Here is a 13,831-nt window from a genome sequence, read left to right as displayed (position 1 = left end):
AGAAACAACAGACCTCATGGAGAACAGAAATGTTTTACAGAGGAAGATTGCTTAATTGGATTTTGTAGTGTCATGGGGACAAATTGTTGAAACTGTACTAAGTACTTCTCATCATTATACAAGTCATATTCTGCATTTTTCGCCAGTTTTATCTTCTGCAGGCTCTATGTCTAATTTTCAGTCTTCTTTGAACGAGTAGGTTGAGAGTAGCTGCTATGATGTCCCCCATAAAAAGCACACAAAAAGAGGGATTCCTTCTTCCTTCATTGATTAGAAAATGGACAGAAGACGTGTTCACTCCGCGCTGCTGCTGCTGACGTTCAAGGGAAGATTCAGGACACACCAGTGGAGGTAAGTCATTTTTCTTCAATGCGTTTTAAAGAACCAGTAATGTGGTTCTTTTCCTTAAGAAGAAGCTTGCAAAGGCTTCCAAATGCATTAAATAAAAACCACTTATCTCCACTGGTGTGTCCTGGATCTTGCCTTGGAAAGTTTTCAGCAACAGCGCGGAGTGAACATGTCTTCTGTTCTTTTTCTGCATTGTCTGCACTGTCCTGTGCACTCGTGTATCTGCAGCAGGTGCTCCATTAGTAATCGCATGACTTCTTGTGTGTCATGCAACTTGAAAAACGTCTCTTTTATCATGTTTTTGCCAGATATTTTCCTTCTTTGATTAGCATTAGTAATCAGCGAATAGTAACTATTCGTGTTCGGATTATTCATAACGAATCCCAAAGTATTATTCCAGAATTTGTCATGAATAATGAACCTAATGCAAGTTAATAGGAACCCGAGCATTTTTCTTGCGTGATGAATACTGGAATAGTACTCGGTATTCGGTAAGCATTATCCAAACACGAATAGTTACTATTCGCTCATCACTAATTAAAATATGTTCAGAAGAAGTAACAGAAGCGTAGAAGACATAACACAACAGAACTGAGCTGTGTATAATGTTTTCCTGTCTCTAGGAGACTGGTGACAGATTTGGTACCAAAGTCTCACTCTGACGAAGGCTTTCCCAGCCGAAACGGCCGTCGGGTGGATGCTGCCCCCAGGTAGCTTCTAGGATTCACCTCCCAGGTATGTCAACACCATGGCTATTTAGCCTTTATGGTTAATTGTTCCATATCTATAATTATAGTTTGGCATTCATATCCAGTGCAGTCATATTATTGTCTATGACATTTTAGTCATTATCTAAGTACCTCAGGGATATATATGATTCACTGGTTTCCTGTTTGGTGTTATGGAATTAGTCATTAGACTCTCATGCCTTGTATTAATTGGTGACTAGCCTCTATACTATGTATATGGTTTTTCCATTAATTTTTCTATACTGTGTATATGGCTATTCTATATATCATTTGATTGATTATTATCTGTCAGTGATGGAATTATCTTTCACTTAGCCATGATATCCTGGTGTTTGTGCCCTTTTCTGTACTTGTGCCGCCTATCACCTACCCTTTCAATAAAGTTTCACTTTTCAGCAATTGGGCTTTTTGGTCGTTAATCTCCGGTTTTGTTGTATATTCCTTGCCCTTGTCCTATCCAGTATTTATCACATCATGAATGTTCTTTATATTTTACATGTAATGCTCTGGTAGATATGGATTGGCTGCATATTATGTTCAAAGTCTCACTCTGCCTAGTGAGACTCTGGAATTTAAATGTGTTTTCTGTTCTTTTGGTGCACCAAGGTGAATGTCAGTTTTCCTTGCTAGCAGCGTCTGGTTACTTCTCATGTGTAGCCGGTTTGAGACCACACCCATCACCTTTAAATAGTCACATGTAACGTCATATGACACCAGTTATAGAGAATCCATATTCTTATATTAGCCACAAAGGAGGAAGGTTGCTCTGATAGCCACTGGAGCCTTGCTGCTGCTGTAGCCCTTGCTGTTGGTGTAGTCCTCCTGGTGTAGTCCTGCTGGTGAAAGCAGTGTAGGCTGCAGTCTTGGGTTTAGCTGAAGGCATGAAGTTGATGTTTATCCTTTTTGTCTATTCCCCTGTTTGTCTTCCTTTCCTTGTGTTTTATTATTGAAGTGGTGGGACTAGTGTTCTAGCCATTTCACTAGTGAAGGTGAGTTCAGGTCTAGAATGGTACTAAGTAAGTGATCAGTGATGGGGTGAAAGAACCCATATAGGGATGTTAGGGAGCTTAAGGTACAGCCTCAGGTGAGTGTAGGAGGTGTCCCCGCTCCCTTCTCTCTAGTAGCAGGACCCACTTTTGTTACTGTGTACTGGTGTTCCCTGTTTGTGTCAGCGCTTGTTGGGGTTCTCTGGTGTCTGATGGAACCCTGATAGTCACAACGTAACAGTGTGGCTGTGATTTCAGCTTGGGATTAAAAAGATCACTTCCTGACTGCATTTTTATCTGCCTGTAATGTCTGCTTGTTTTCTCACTCTTCTCCTCTCTTCTAATTCCCTCACACATATCTGTGCTAGCAGTCCATCTTGCCTTGCCAAAGACATATTTCAGCAGTTTTTTAAGAGTGGAATTAAGGAGGAAGGAAGAGGAGAACAAGTGGCTTATAAGTGGAGAAAAAAGTAGATTTCTCTGATAAGATATATTATAAAGATTCTCATATTTCTTGTACTAATGATGTGTCCAAAATTTGCCTCATTAAAAAAAGCTGCTGAATTTAGCTGTAGGATAAGTTGGGTGGAACAATTATGCCATGAATGATTCGATAGAAAAATATTAAATAAGTTCTTGTATTTAATTGAAAAGCAATTCAGTGTAAAGCATCAAATTCAAAGACATTACAGAAAAAAGAGCATACTTATAAGAATATTGATATACTGTAGGATGCAGACAGGACTTTGTTATAAAAGGTGGAGGTAGCACAAAATACTGATGATCACTCACACACTTAGGGCTCCAAATGTATATAAGCCACCATCCTCTTATGTATGGTAGGAGCGAATTAAAGAAATGGATCACAATCAACAAGTATATATTACCATATTTTTCACTTTATAAGATGCACCTCATTATAAGACGCACCCCCAAATTTGGTGAAGGAAAAGAGAATTTTTTTTTTAATGTTAAATGGGGTCCATCTTATAATGCCAGTGTCCGTCTAACAAATCATATAGGGTATATGTCCCTCATAGCCCCCCATCCTAAAATTATCCCCCTTAATCTGGATATGGCCCCCTTATATAGAATATACCATCCTTGTGCTGGCACACGTCCCCCAGTGATGCCACATGTCCCCCATTGATGGCACACATCACCTATTGCTGCCACACGTCCCCTATTGCTGGCACACGTCCCCTATATATCTAGCAGTAGCATGTAGTGATGTGTTTGGAGAAATAAGGATTGCCCAAAACAATTCTTCAACCACACACCTGGAAGTAAAGTTACTTTATATATATTTTTTTACATTTTTTGCTCAACAGTATTTTACACCCTTGCTGGCTTCGCCTTTTATCATGGGTCGCTTCTGCATCCTGTAGTGTATTAGTATTGGGACCAAATATTGGTCAGTATGGCCGGTCAGTTTGTTTCAGTACCACATTGGAAGTAAAAAAGGTAAAAAGCCCATAAATGGGGGATCAAGGGTAACTCACCGATGCAGACTGGAGGGTTTGGATTCCAATAGAACCGATCTGCGATCTGAACACAATTAATCTTGGCTTCCCCCTCTAAAAGGTAACCAGGGTCACATTGGAAAACAATAGAGTCACCAGCATCTCGACTGTCTCCACTTCGGCTTCCGTTTTGAGGTATCCCAGGATCATTACAGGATGTGGCTGTTGTAACTGGAAAAAGCAAACAGACCTTAGATCCTCTGTCCAACGAATATTATTATAGGTTATCATTTTTAATCTTATTGTGTTACTTAGGCTAGTTTCACTCATCCGGCTTTTCGCTGGTTTGCCGGATTTGCCCCACACCAGTACAGTATATACAGTACAATGGTAGTGCGACAAGCACCGGTCACATGCTATCATATCACCTGGAAGTTGCGGCGCTGCCATTGTACTGTATACACTGTACTGGCATGCGCTGAATCCGATAAACCGGCTAAAAGCCGGATGTGTGAAACTAGCCTAAAGGCCGCTTTACATGCCGCGATATCGTGACCAATATCGCTAGCGTGGGTACCCGCCCCCATCGGTTGTGCGACATGGGCAAATCGCTGCCCATAGCACACAACATTGCCCAGACCTGTCACACTACTTACCTGCCCTGCGACGTCGCTGTGACCGGCGAAACGCCTCCTTTCTAAGGGGGCGGTTCGTTCAGCGTCACAGCGACGTCACAGCTGCGTCACTGAACCACCGCCCAATAGAAGCGGAGGGGCGGAGATGAGCGGGACGAACATCCTGCCCACCTGCTTTCTTCCGCATTGCGGGCGGGAGGCAGGTAAGGAGAGGTTCCTCATTCCTGCGGTGTCACACGTACCGATGTGTGCTGCCGCAGGTACTAGGAACAACTTCGTTACTGCTGCAGCAGCGATATTTGAGAATGGACCCCCATGTCACCGATGAACGATTTTGCACGTTTTTGCAACAATGCAAAATCGCTCAAAGGTGTCACACACAACGGCATCGCTAAAGCGACCCGATGTGCGTCACAAATTCCGTGACTCCAACGAGATCGCTTGAGCGATGTCGCAGCGTGTAAAGCCCGCTTAAGTCTCTCGATTTTTGTCTTCTAAAGACATTCTATCATCTAATCATAATTGTTCAACCATTGCCTTTAAAACTTCTGAGAAGACATGTGCATAGGCAAAATATTCTACTGATTTTATATGGACTAGTAATAACATTCTTTGAATGGATTAGGCACAAAAAAACAATCAACTTTGCTATTATTCTCTATGCATCACAAACCACATGGCTCTATACATATTAATGGGATGTGTACCACCTGGAAAAAATAAATTAACTTCTACAATAATAACATAGCGATTGGTCATTAAATATTATACAATGTTCCCTGCTGCAAAATCCATCAACCCACTAAGAGTTATCTTGGTGATCACATCTAACAGTGCGGCATCAATGACCCAATGTGGCAGCTCCGAGTACATTCTGTAAGCTGATAATACATTTCACCTCTATTTGCAGTGGCTTATAACGTGGGCATAGATTCAATTTATTGGAGACAATACTGAACCATAATGTCTACAATGAGATGAGCGAGGGATGGGGGACAATCATCTCCAACTTTCAGCACGCTATCATTTCTACATTAAAAGGTGCAGTTCAGCAGGGAGGGGAGCCTGTCAGAGGCTAAACGCCTGATTAGCTTTCTAATCTAATCTGATATTAGAGAAACATTATTTTCTCGCTGTTTCAAGAGGCCTGTGCTTTTTTACAGTCTACAGGGAGAAGGAGACACTTGATGGCAATAAGTTCATGAATATAATTTGTGTGGAAGGCATACCCTGTGCATGCTAACATCTGGGGAAGGTGGGCCATTGTAAACAAGGGAATATATACATACAGTATATACCTATTGTATATAAACCACTGGAGGACACATACAGAAGAGACCCTGTGCAAAAACAGTATATAGGCCCTTTACAGTCCAAGAGCTCCATAATAATGCACAATGCCACCTGCTTTGGAGGTGGTACTGGCCCTTTTTACCACTTGGGCACCTGATTGTGCCAATAATGTCCACCCATGATATATGCATGTATTGAGCATTGTCCACAAATAAAGAATGGTTTTTTAAAAACTAAAAAAATCTATCCATTATCTATCAATCTATCTATCTTGCTATCTATCTATCTATATATCTATCTATCCCATATCTATCTATCTATCTATCTATCTCTCTATCCCATATCTATCTATCTATCAATACATTATCTATCTATCCATTATCTATCTATCCATTATCTATCTATCCATTATCTATCTATCTATCCCTCCATCTATCTATCTATCCATTATCTATCTATCCATTATCTATCTATCCATTATCTATCTATCTATCTATCCATCTATCTATCTATCTATCTATCCATTATCAATCTATCCATCCATCTATCCAACTATCCCTCTATCTATCTATCCCTCTATCTATCCATTATTAATCTATCCATCCATCTATCCATCCCTCTATCTATCTATTATCTATCTATCTATCCCTCTATCTATCTATCTATCTATCTATCCCTCTATCTATCTATCCCTCTATCTATCTATCTATCTATCTATCTATCTATCTATCTATCTATCAATCTATCTATCCAACTATCCCTCTATCTATCTATCCCTCTATCTATCCATTATTAATCTATCCATCCATCTATCCATCCCTCTATCTATCTATTATCTATCTATCTATCTATCCCTCTATCTATCCCTCTATCTATCTATCTATCTATCTATCTATCTATCTATCTATCTATCCCTCTATCTATCTATCTATCTATCCCTCCATTTATCTATCTATCTATCTATCTATCTATCTATCCCTCTGTCTATCCATCTATCTATCTATCTATCTATCCCTCTATCTATCTATTTATCCCTCTATCTATCCATCTATCCATCCATCTATCCTATCTATCTATCTATTCATTATCTATCTATTCATCCATCCATCCATCTATCTACCGTAGTCTAAAAATGAAGGCACCATAGGAATCAATAAGAGCTGCAAATCCCAGAATCTACACCCAAAATTGGCACATTAGTAAATAACAAATGGAGCGCTCCAACAATCAATTGAAAATAGTGAAATTGTCATTTATTCTCCCATATCAAAATACATCCAACGTTCCAGTTCTGCATGGAGCCTTTCTTAAGCTGTGCATAGTGCAAAAAAACCCCACTTAATTACAAAATTAATAATTGCAGTCACATATATGCAATGCAAAATTTAGAAGGTGTTATTACATCCCATAAAGATATATGTGGTTCTAGTACATTAAGATATAGTATATACATGCACAGTAGCACAGTTATTCGTCCCTCTGGTATGACATCTTGGATTAGCATAGTTCTCTTCACTGTCCACATGCACTCTAGCATCTCATACATACCGAGTTTGGTGCTTTCTAGAATATACAGGAGAGAGCTCAGCCTTGATGACTGTTTGTATGTAATAATTTTATTTCTAACACTTGTACATAACTATACAATATGGCCCCGATGTATCAAAATGTAATGTAAAACGCTCTGAAAAGTTGTGTTGCAACATTTTTGCATGATGTGGAGTTGTGCAAAATTTTACAACTTTTGGAGTGCCGGGTAGCTGTACCAAAAAATGAGCAGAGCTGGGGAAGAGCCATGTTAGGACAGGACGTGACAACGCATGCATGTCAAATTCAGCATAGTGAATGAAATTGATGCATCTCATTCCTGAGTGCCCCTCATAAAGACTGCTGTAAGAAACTCCAGTCATAAGTCAGGGGCCAACATTTTCATTCATATTATTCTATTCCCAAATAGATCATTATTAGGATGTAATAGTGTCGCGGGCGGGGGAGGGGACGCCGCGCTCTCCCACTGCTCGGGTCCGGCTGCCGCGGCTGCTGCGGCCTGCTGCTGCTCGGTGGCTCGAGCGATGGGCCGGATCCCGGGGACTCGAGCGGCGCTCCTCGCCCGTGAGTGAAAGGGGATTAGGATTTGGGATAGTTTATTGTCCGTGACGCCACCCACGGCTGTGGTGATTGAGTGGACACCACCGCTGCTCTGTTTGGGGAGCCCGGGAGTGATGGTACGGAGCAGCCAGTTGTTGATCTGCCCCTCCGGGGGTAGGGGTCTTGGTGCTCCCGGGGCCCGGTGATGGGATTGGGATGGTGGACAGGCGGGTATGGGGCCTGTGGAGGTGCAGGGGCGCAGGGACAGCGCTGTGCCGCACGGCACGGAGGTACTCACTCAGCCAGTAAACACGACACAGTTATCGGTAAACAAACGGCTGGTTGGACGGTTCACGGTGCTGATGTTCCCTGCAGTTAGCGGTGACGGTCTCTTCCCTGCACCTATGTAAAGTCCTTTTGGTAGCGATGGGTTCCCACCGGTTACCCACTCCTCGGCTTCAAGCTGGGCCGAAGGAGCTCTACTCTTGCCTGCAGGCGCTGGCCCTGGGAAACTGGTGCCCTGGCGGTGGCGGTGTCTCCCCTTCACAGTCGGGCTGTTGCCTTCAATCGGGACTTGGTTGTTAGGAGACAGACGTCCCCTTCACTGACGGATTTGTCAAATTATGGCGACTCCTAGCCTTGCCGGGATCCAAAAGGCCTCTGCCCTGGTGCTGACTGTTCTTCGTATACTGCTCCGGTACCGCCGGGTCACCACCCGTCCGCGGTCCTTCCAGCAACCTCCGAGCAGTCCCCCTGCAGACTATCACCGCCGTCTGCTGACCTTGCTGGCACCGTCCGGGGCACACACCCGGACCAACTCCAGGCTCCACAAACTGTTTCTTTTCACTTTACTTCAGCTTCTCTCCTAAGCTCCTCTACCACTTCACTTCCCTAACTGTTTTCTGTTCTACCTGGTTTTCCCGCCTCCAGGGCTGTGAACTCCTCGGTGGGCGGAGCCAACTGCCTGGCCCACCCCCTGGTGTGGACATCAGCCCCTGGAGGAAGGCAACAAGGATTTTGGGTTAGCTTGGTGTACCTGCAGGGAATGTGGGGTGCATGTGGTGTTGTGACCTGTGACCCCTGGCTTGCCCAGGGCGTCACAATAGCACCTCATGAACTTTGCATTATATATTTGACTAGTTTTAAAATTTCACTTTTTTGCACTATTTTGTTGTGTGCACCGCTGCAAATTTTGACCATGCCCCTAGCCACGCCCTTAGTCACCCTCATTTGCCAGTAAGGGGCTTTCAGCAGATGCCCACGACTGTTAATTCATTCATAGTAGTCAGACCTTTCTCATATTTATGTAGCATCATTATATGACATGTTGCTTTTTTGTGTCTGTAAGGCTGTGTTTACACATTGCATAAATAAGATATTTTTTGTTTTCTGCAGATGTATGCACCAAGCTACACAATATCAATCTTCTCTGATTATTCCATTTTTGCTACATTTTTTGTGCCTTTTCCTCTTATTTCATGCGTTTTTGGTGCAGATGTGAAGCTGTGTTTTTATAGTACAGAAAAGCTTTGATTCTGCACTTATAAGGGTGCTTTTCCATCTGCAATTTTCTTGTGTGAGTGTGATCCGATAAAAAATCTTATTGCACTCGCAACAGTGTTAATCAATGAGACAGTTTCTTCTGTCCCATTTTTTCTCCACATGATTTGGCTCTCGGTACAATCGCAGCATGCTGCGATTTTTTACCGAGTCTCGGCTCACGTGTGTGTAAAATCGCACTGCACTCGTATGTGACTGCAGTACGGTGCACGCAGAGACAGACAGCGGAGGAGATGGGGAGAAAGTGCTCCCTCCATCTTCTCCACACCTGTGATGTGATTGCAAGAACCTCGGCTGACACCCGCAGCACAGGGTCATTAGTATATCGCTTCTGATGTTCCCGCATCAGAAGCGGTACGCAAGTGGAAAAGAGCCCTAAAAGTAACTACAGTTTTCTCCGTGCATTTTTTAAGCTCCACATACAGTAGAAACCTCTAGAAAAAAAATAAAGCACCAAAACCGCAGAGTTCAGCGGCGTCTTTTCATGGAATTTCATCCACTTTGCTTCGACAGCAGAATTTATGCACAAAAAAAAAACCAGCAAGAAAAAAATGCAGTATTTACGCTACATGTGAACAAGGGGTAAATTTACAAGCCAAGTGACTGTGATTTCATGAAATCTTCACCCACTGAGCATCTTAAATATGCTGCTGTACTCTGCGGTTTTGGTGTTTTTTTCTCTATAAGCTTCTATGTGGAGCGTGGAAAAAAATGCAAGTGAAAAAAAGTACCGTTTCATGTTTTCTGTAATATTAAAAAAGCATTAAAAAACAGGATATAATTCTGCAACAAACATGTAAAATATTGGAGAAAACGCATTAAAAATGCAGTAACCACACAATAATCAGAGGAGATTGTTATTGCGTTGTGTGATGCGGACATCTGTAGAAAAAAATGCATTTATGATACGTGTGAACACAGCCTCAGCATTACATTTTTATTACATTTTATATGGTTTTAATAGAGAAAAATAAACAATTGTGCCATGTTTTTACACCAATTACCGATCCCCATAAATAATCTGATCGCTGTGTTGTTCGGGTCTTTACGATTACAGGGACACCAAATATGCCCATGTGATTTCCTGATTTGTGATGTTTATTATCTTATTAAAAAATGCAATCAAAATTACATTGTTCTAATTTATTTTATTATTTTTAGGAATTTTATTAGAAGAAAAAAAACTCTATTTTCGTCTCCCTCTTGAAAATAGGACATAGAGAAGCTGCTCTGTTCAATGGATCTCTATGTCCAGTGTAATCTGTTGTCAGAGGCTACAAAGCAGCTTCATCTATATAAAATATTTCCTCTGACATCATCAGGGTTTGTAGCTCAACTGCTAGAGATGTTCTAACATGTTTGAAGGTTGCTGGTTTGATTCCAAGGTTGGGTGAAAACAAAGATACATTTTTTATATTTTTTTCTCATTTGTGAATCTGACTTTTTCCTTCAGCTCCTTAGAGATCCAGTATATACCTCTCTATATCTCTATATGTTGCTGAATAATCTACTTCTGACTTCTTTGCCTGCAATACAGGTCAAGATTATCAAATTCTCCTACACTTCTCAGTACAGACAGTGGTTCAATCGTAGTGTTGCTGCCTATGGAAAAAGAGCTCACAATCTTGTAAGGGGTGGGCAGACCCCTTACAAGGAGGCGCCGTTTTCCCCCCTGAAAGCTGTTAATGTTGATGTTATTAATAAAAATGTTTATACTGTTTTAGTGGTTTTCCCCTAGTGGCCGGGTGGGACGGCTGTCCCCATAGAAACTGTGCAGGAGGGAGGAGGAGCCGGCAGCTTAGGGGGAAAGGGAGTGGTGTGTGTGTTGAAGTCAGTTGATTCCGGGACGGGGGAGAAGGAACAGCCAGGGGCAGAGTGTGGAGCTGAGTGGACAGGAAGAACGAAGGGAAGGAGAGAAGAAGTGTCCTCAATGGTGAAGCAGAATTGGTGTGGGTCCAGTCTGTGATAGCCAGAGTGGGAGCCTAGGTGAAGTAGAGTAGCCGGGCACATCCCCACTAGAGGAGACGACAAGGAAAGATTTCCCCGGACAGGAATTGTGACCGTGCGCTACAAGATCCGTGCATTGAGCTGTCTGTGAAACTCTGTGCAATAAATATGTCGTTTGGTTTATCTGAACCCTGCCTGAAGAGTCTTCCTGCGGCTGATAGTATGTTCTTTTCCACCACACTCTGCCCCACAGAACAATCCCCTGTCCCAATAGTGACGGCGGAGCCGGGGGTTGGCCTGATAGAAAAAGGGGCCACGACTACAATCCCCGAGGCACCCCTGGCACCCCGTTACAATCTCATGAGTGCTCATCCTGCCCAGGAAACCAGATCAGATGAGAATTTTATTTATGCACTGAACTGAGTTAATTTATTTACTGCACTGACAGGAGGAGCCAGGACAAGAGCAGTTAACAGTGGGAGTGAACCCTGAAACTGGAACTATCCTGCAGAATCCGGGGTGTTTGGGAGGTATGTATGTCTGTCTGTTTGTATATTTATCTATCTAAGCCCAAGTTTAAATTCACATATAATTAATTTTTTTAACCAAATAACAGTGGTAATTTTGTGACACATTTTATGAACAATTCTAGATCTTACCTGAGAAATGGATAGAAAACCCTTGTTTGCTAGTAAAGAAGTCAGTATTGAACTGCAATGTTACAGAATTGAAAGTGCTGTGTATGTCTGGAGGCAATATGGAACCGCTCAGGTCTTTCATGAGAATACCACTCTCCATAGATCCATCCCATATCTTCAGAACATCATGCACATCTTCAGTGTGGAAAACAGTGAAGTGTAATCTATAATTGAAATATAAAGGGTTATATTGTTATAAAGGAAGTGAGCTGTCAATACATCTTAATGTGATAAAAAAAAAGCATGTACAGAATACGTTGGAGACCACTGAGCTGCTGCTACCACTACATACAGTCATGGCTGAAAGTGCTGGCACCCTTGAAATTGTTCTAAAAAAAATTAAGTGATGGATTCAGAAAATGATTGCAATTACACATCCTTTCTTATACGATGACCAATCCACTTTCCAGGATACTGTTCATGTAGGAATGCTCAGACCTGACACCCATAATGTGATGGTGCAACAACAGGTCCGAGCATTCCTACATGAACAGTGTCCTGGAAAGTGGATTAGTCATCGTGGGCCAGTTGAATGGCCACCAAGGTCTCCCGATCTGACCCTCTTAGACTTTTATTTTGGGGTCATCTGAAGGAAATTGTCTATGCTGTGAAGATACAAGATGTGCAGAATCTGAAACAACGGATACTGGAAGCCTGTGCTAGCATTTCTTCTGTGGTGTTGCTATCAGTGTATCAAGAGTGGGAGAAGAGGGTTGCATTGGCAATCCAACACAATGGGCAGCACTTTGAACACATTTTATAAGTGGTCATAAAATTGTAAATAACGAACAAATAAAGTTACGTTAAAACCAAGCACACCATTGTTTTTCTTGTGAAATTCTCAATGTGTTTGATGCGTTACAAGACCTTCTTCCCATTGGAAAAAATAAAGTTGGATCCAAAATGTCCGACTTCAAAATGGCCACCATGGTCACCACCCATCTTGAAATGTCTCCCCCCCCCTCCCATTTACTAATGAGCCACAAACAGGAAGTTGATATCACCAACCATTCCCATTTTATTTAGGTGTATCCACATAAATGGCCCACCCTGTAGTTCACGAGATGAATTGTTATTGTATCCCAGGAAAGGACAACATTCTAGTTACTGCTTATAGTTCACTCTAGAAAAGGAAGCCAACTGTCAGAATAAACCATGTTCTCTTCTTTATTTTAAAAAGTTTGAAATCGACACAGGGTGAAAAATTGTAAAAACAAAAAGTACAGGAAAAACTACACATTTTGAAAAGCATAACATTCATATACATGGTAAAAAATTGTGTGAGGCAAGAGTTGGATATTGATGGCACCTGTTGAGTAATTAGCACAGAGGGCTGTTATGCAAGACCATTAATGGCTGGCACTAATGAAAAAAAAAATCACACTATGATAATTTGTTGTATTATAAATTCCCTGTCCAATACTTTAAAAATATATGACTAATTTAGACGTTATTCAACAGTTGCTTATACTAATCTATTGTACAGTGATAAAACCATAATATATTAGTATATCCGAGCATCTGCCAGTTCGTAACGAGCTGGCAGATGCTCGGATGGGTGTGACTCAAGTACCTGAGTATAATGGAAGTCAATGGGGGACTCGAGTGTTTATTTCGGCAGATTTCTCAGAAAAATGCTCAAGCCCCCCCATTAACTTTCATGATACTCGATACTCAAGTGGAGACCATCCAAACATCCAACTGCTTGTTAAGAGTACCAAGCATGGTAGTGCTCACTCATCACTACTCGTTACTAGTACCGAGCCACTTGAGCATGGTAGTGCTCACTCATCACTACTTATTATGAGTACCAGGCACCCGAGCATGGTAGTGCTCACTCATCACTACTCATTATGAGTACCGGGCACCCGAGCATGGTAGTGCTTGCTCATCACTACTCATGAGTACCTGGCTCCCGAGCAGGGTAGTGCTCCCTCATCACTACTCATTATGAGTACCGGGCACCCGAGCATGGTAGTGGTCGTTCGTCACTACTCATTACAAGTACCAGACACCTGAGCTTAGTAGTGCTCACTCATCACTACTCGTTACGAGTATCGAATC

General features: G+C 42.1%; 1 protein-coding gene across 3 annotated transcripts in view; it reads right to left on the bottom strand.

The window, feature by feature from the left end:
• The window catches only part of CSMD2 (CUB and Sushi multiple domains 2), a 1,639,331-nt gene that overhangs the window by 243,197 nt on the left and 1,382,303 nt on the right, over window positions 1–13,831 (bottom strand). For all 3 annotated transcript variants that reach the window (XM_075336114.1, XM_075336115.1, XM_075336117.1), the window contains 2 exons: window positions 11,729–11,931; window positions 3,586–3,777 (listed from right to left, as the gene is read on the bottom strand). In XM_075336114.1, the coding sequence (XP_075192229.1) occupies window positions 3,586–3,777; window positions 11,729–11,931 (395 nt within the window). The remainder of the gene's footprint in view (window positions 1–3,585; window positions 3,778–11,728; window positions 11,932–13,831) is intronic.

This window comes from Anomaloglossus baeobatrachus, chromosome 2 (genome assembly GCF_048569485.1).
Source record: "Anomaloglossus baeobatrachus isolate aAnoBae1 chromosome 2, aAnoBae1.hap1, whole genome shotgun sequence".
Classification (NCBI taxonomy): domain Eukaryota; kingdom Metazoa; phylum Chordata; class Amphibia; order Anura; family Aromobatidae; genus Anomaloglossus; species Anomaloglossus baeobatrachus.
This window is presented reverse-complemented; position numbering and strand designations above follow the sequence as displayed.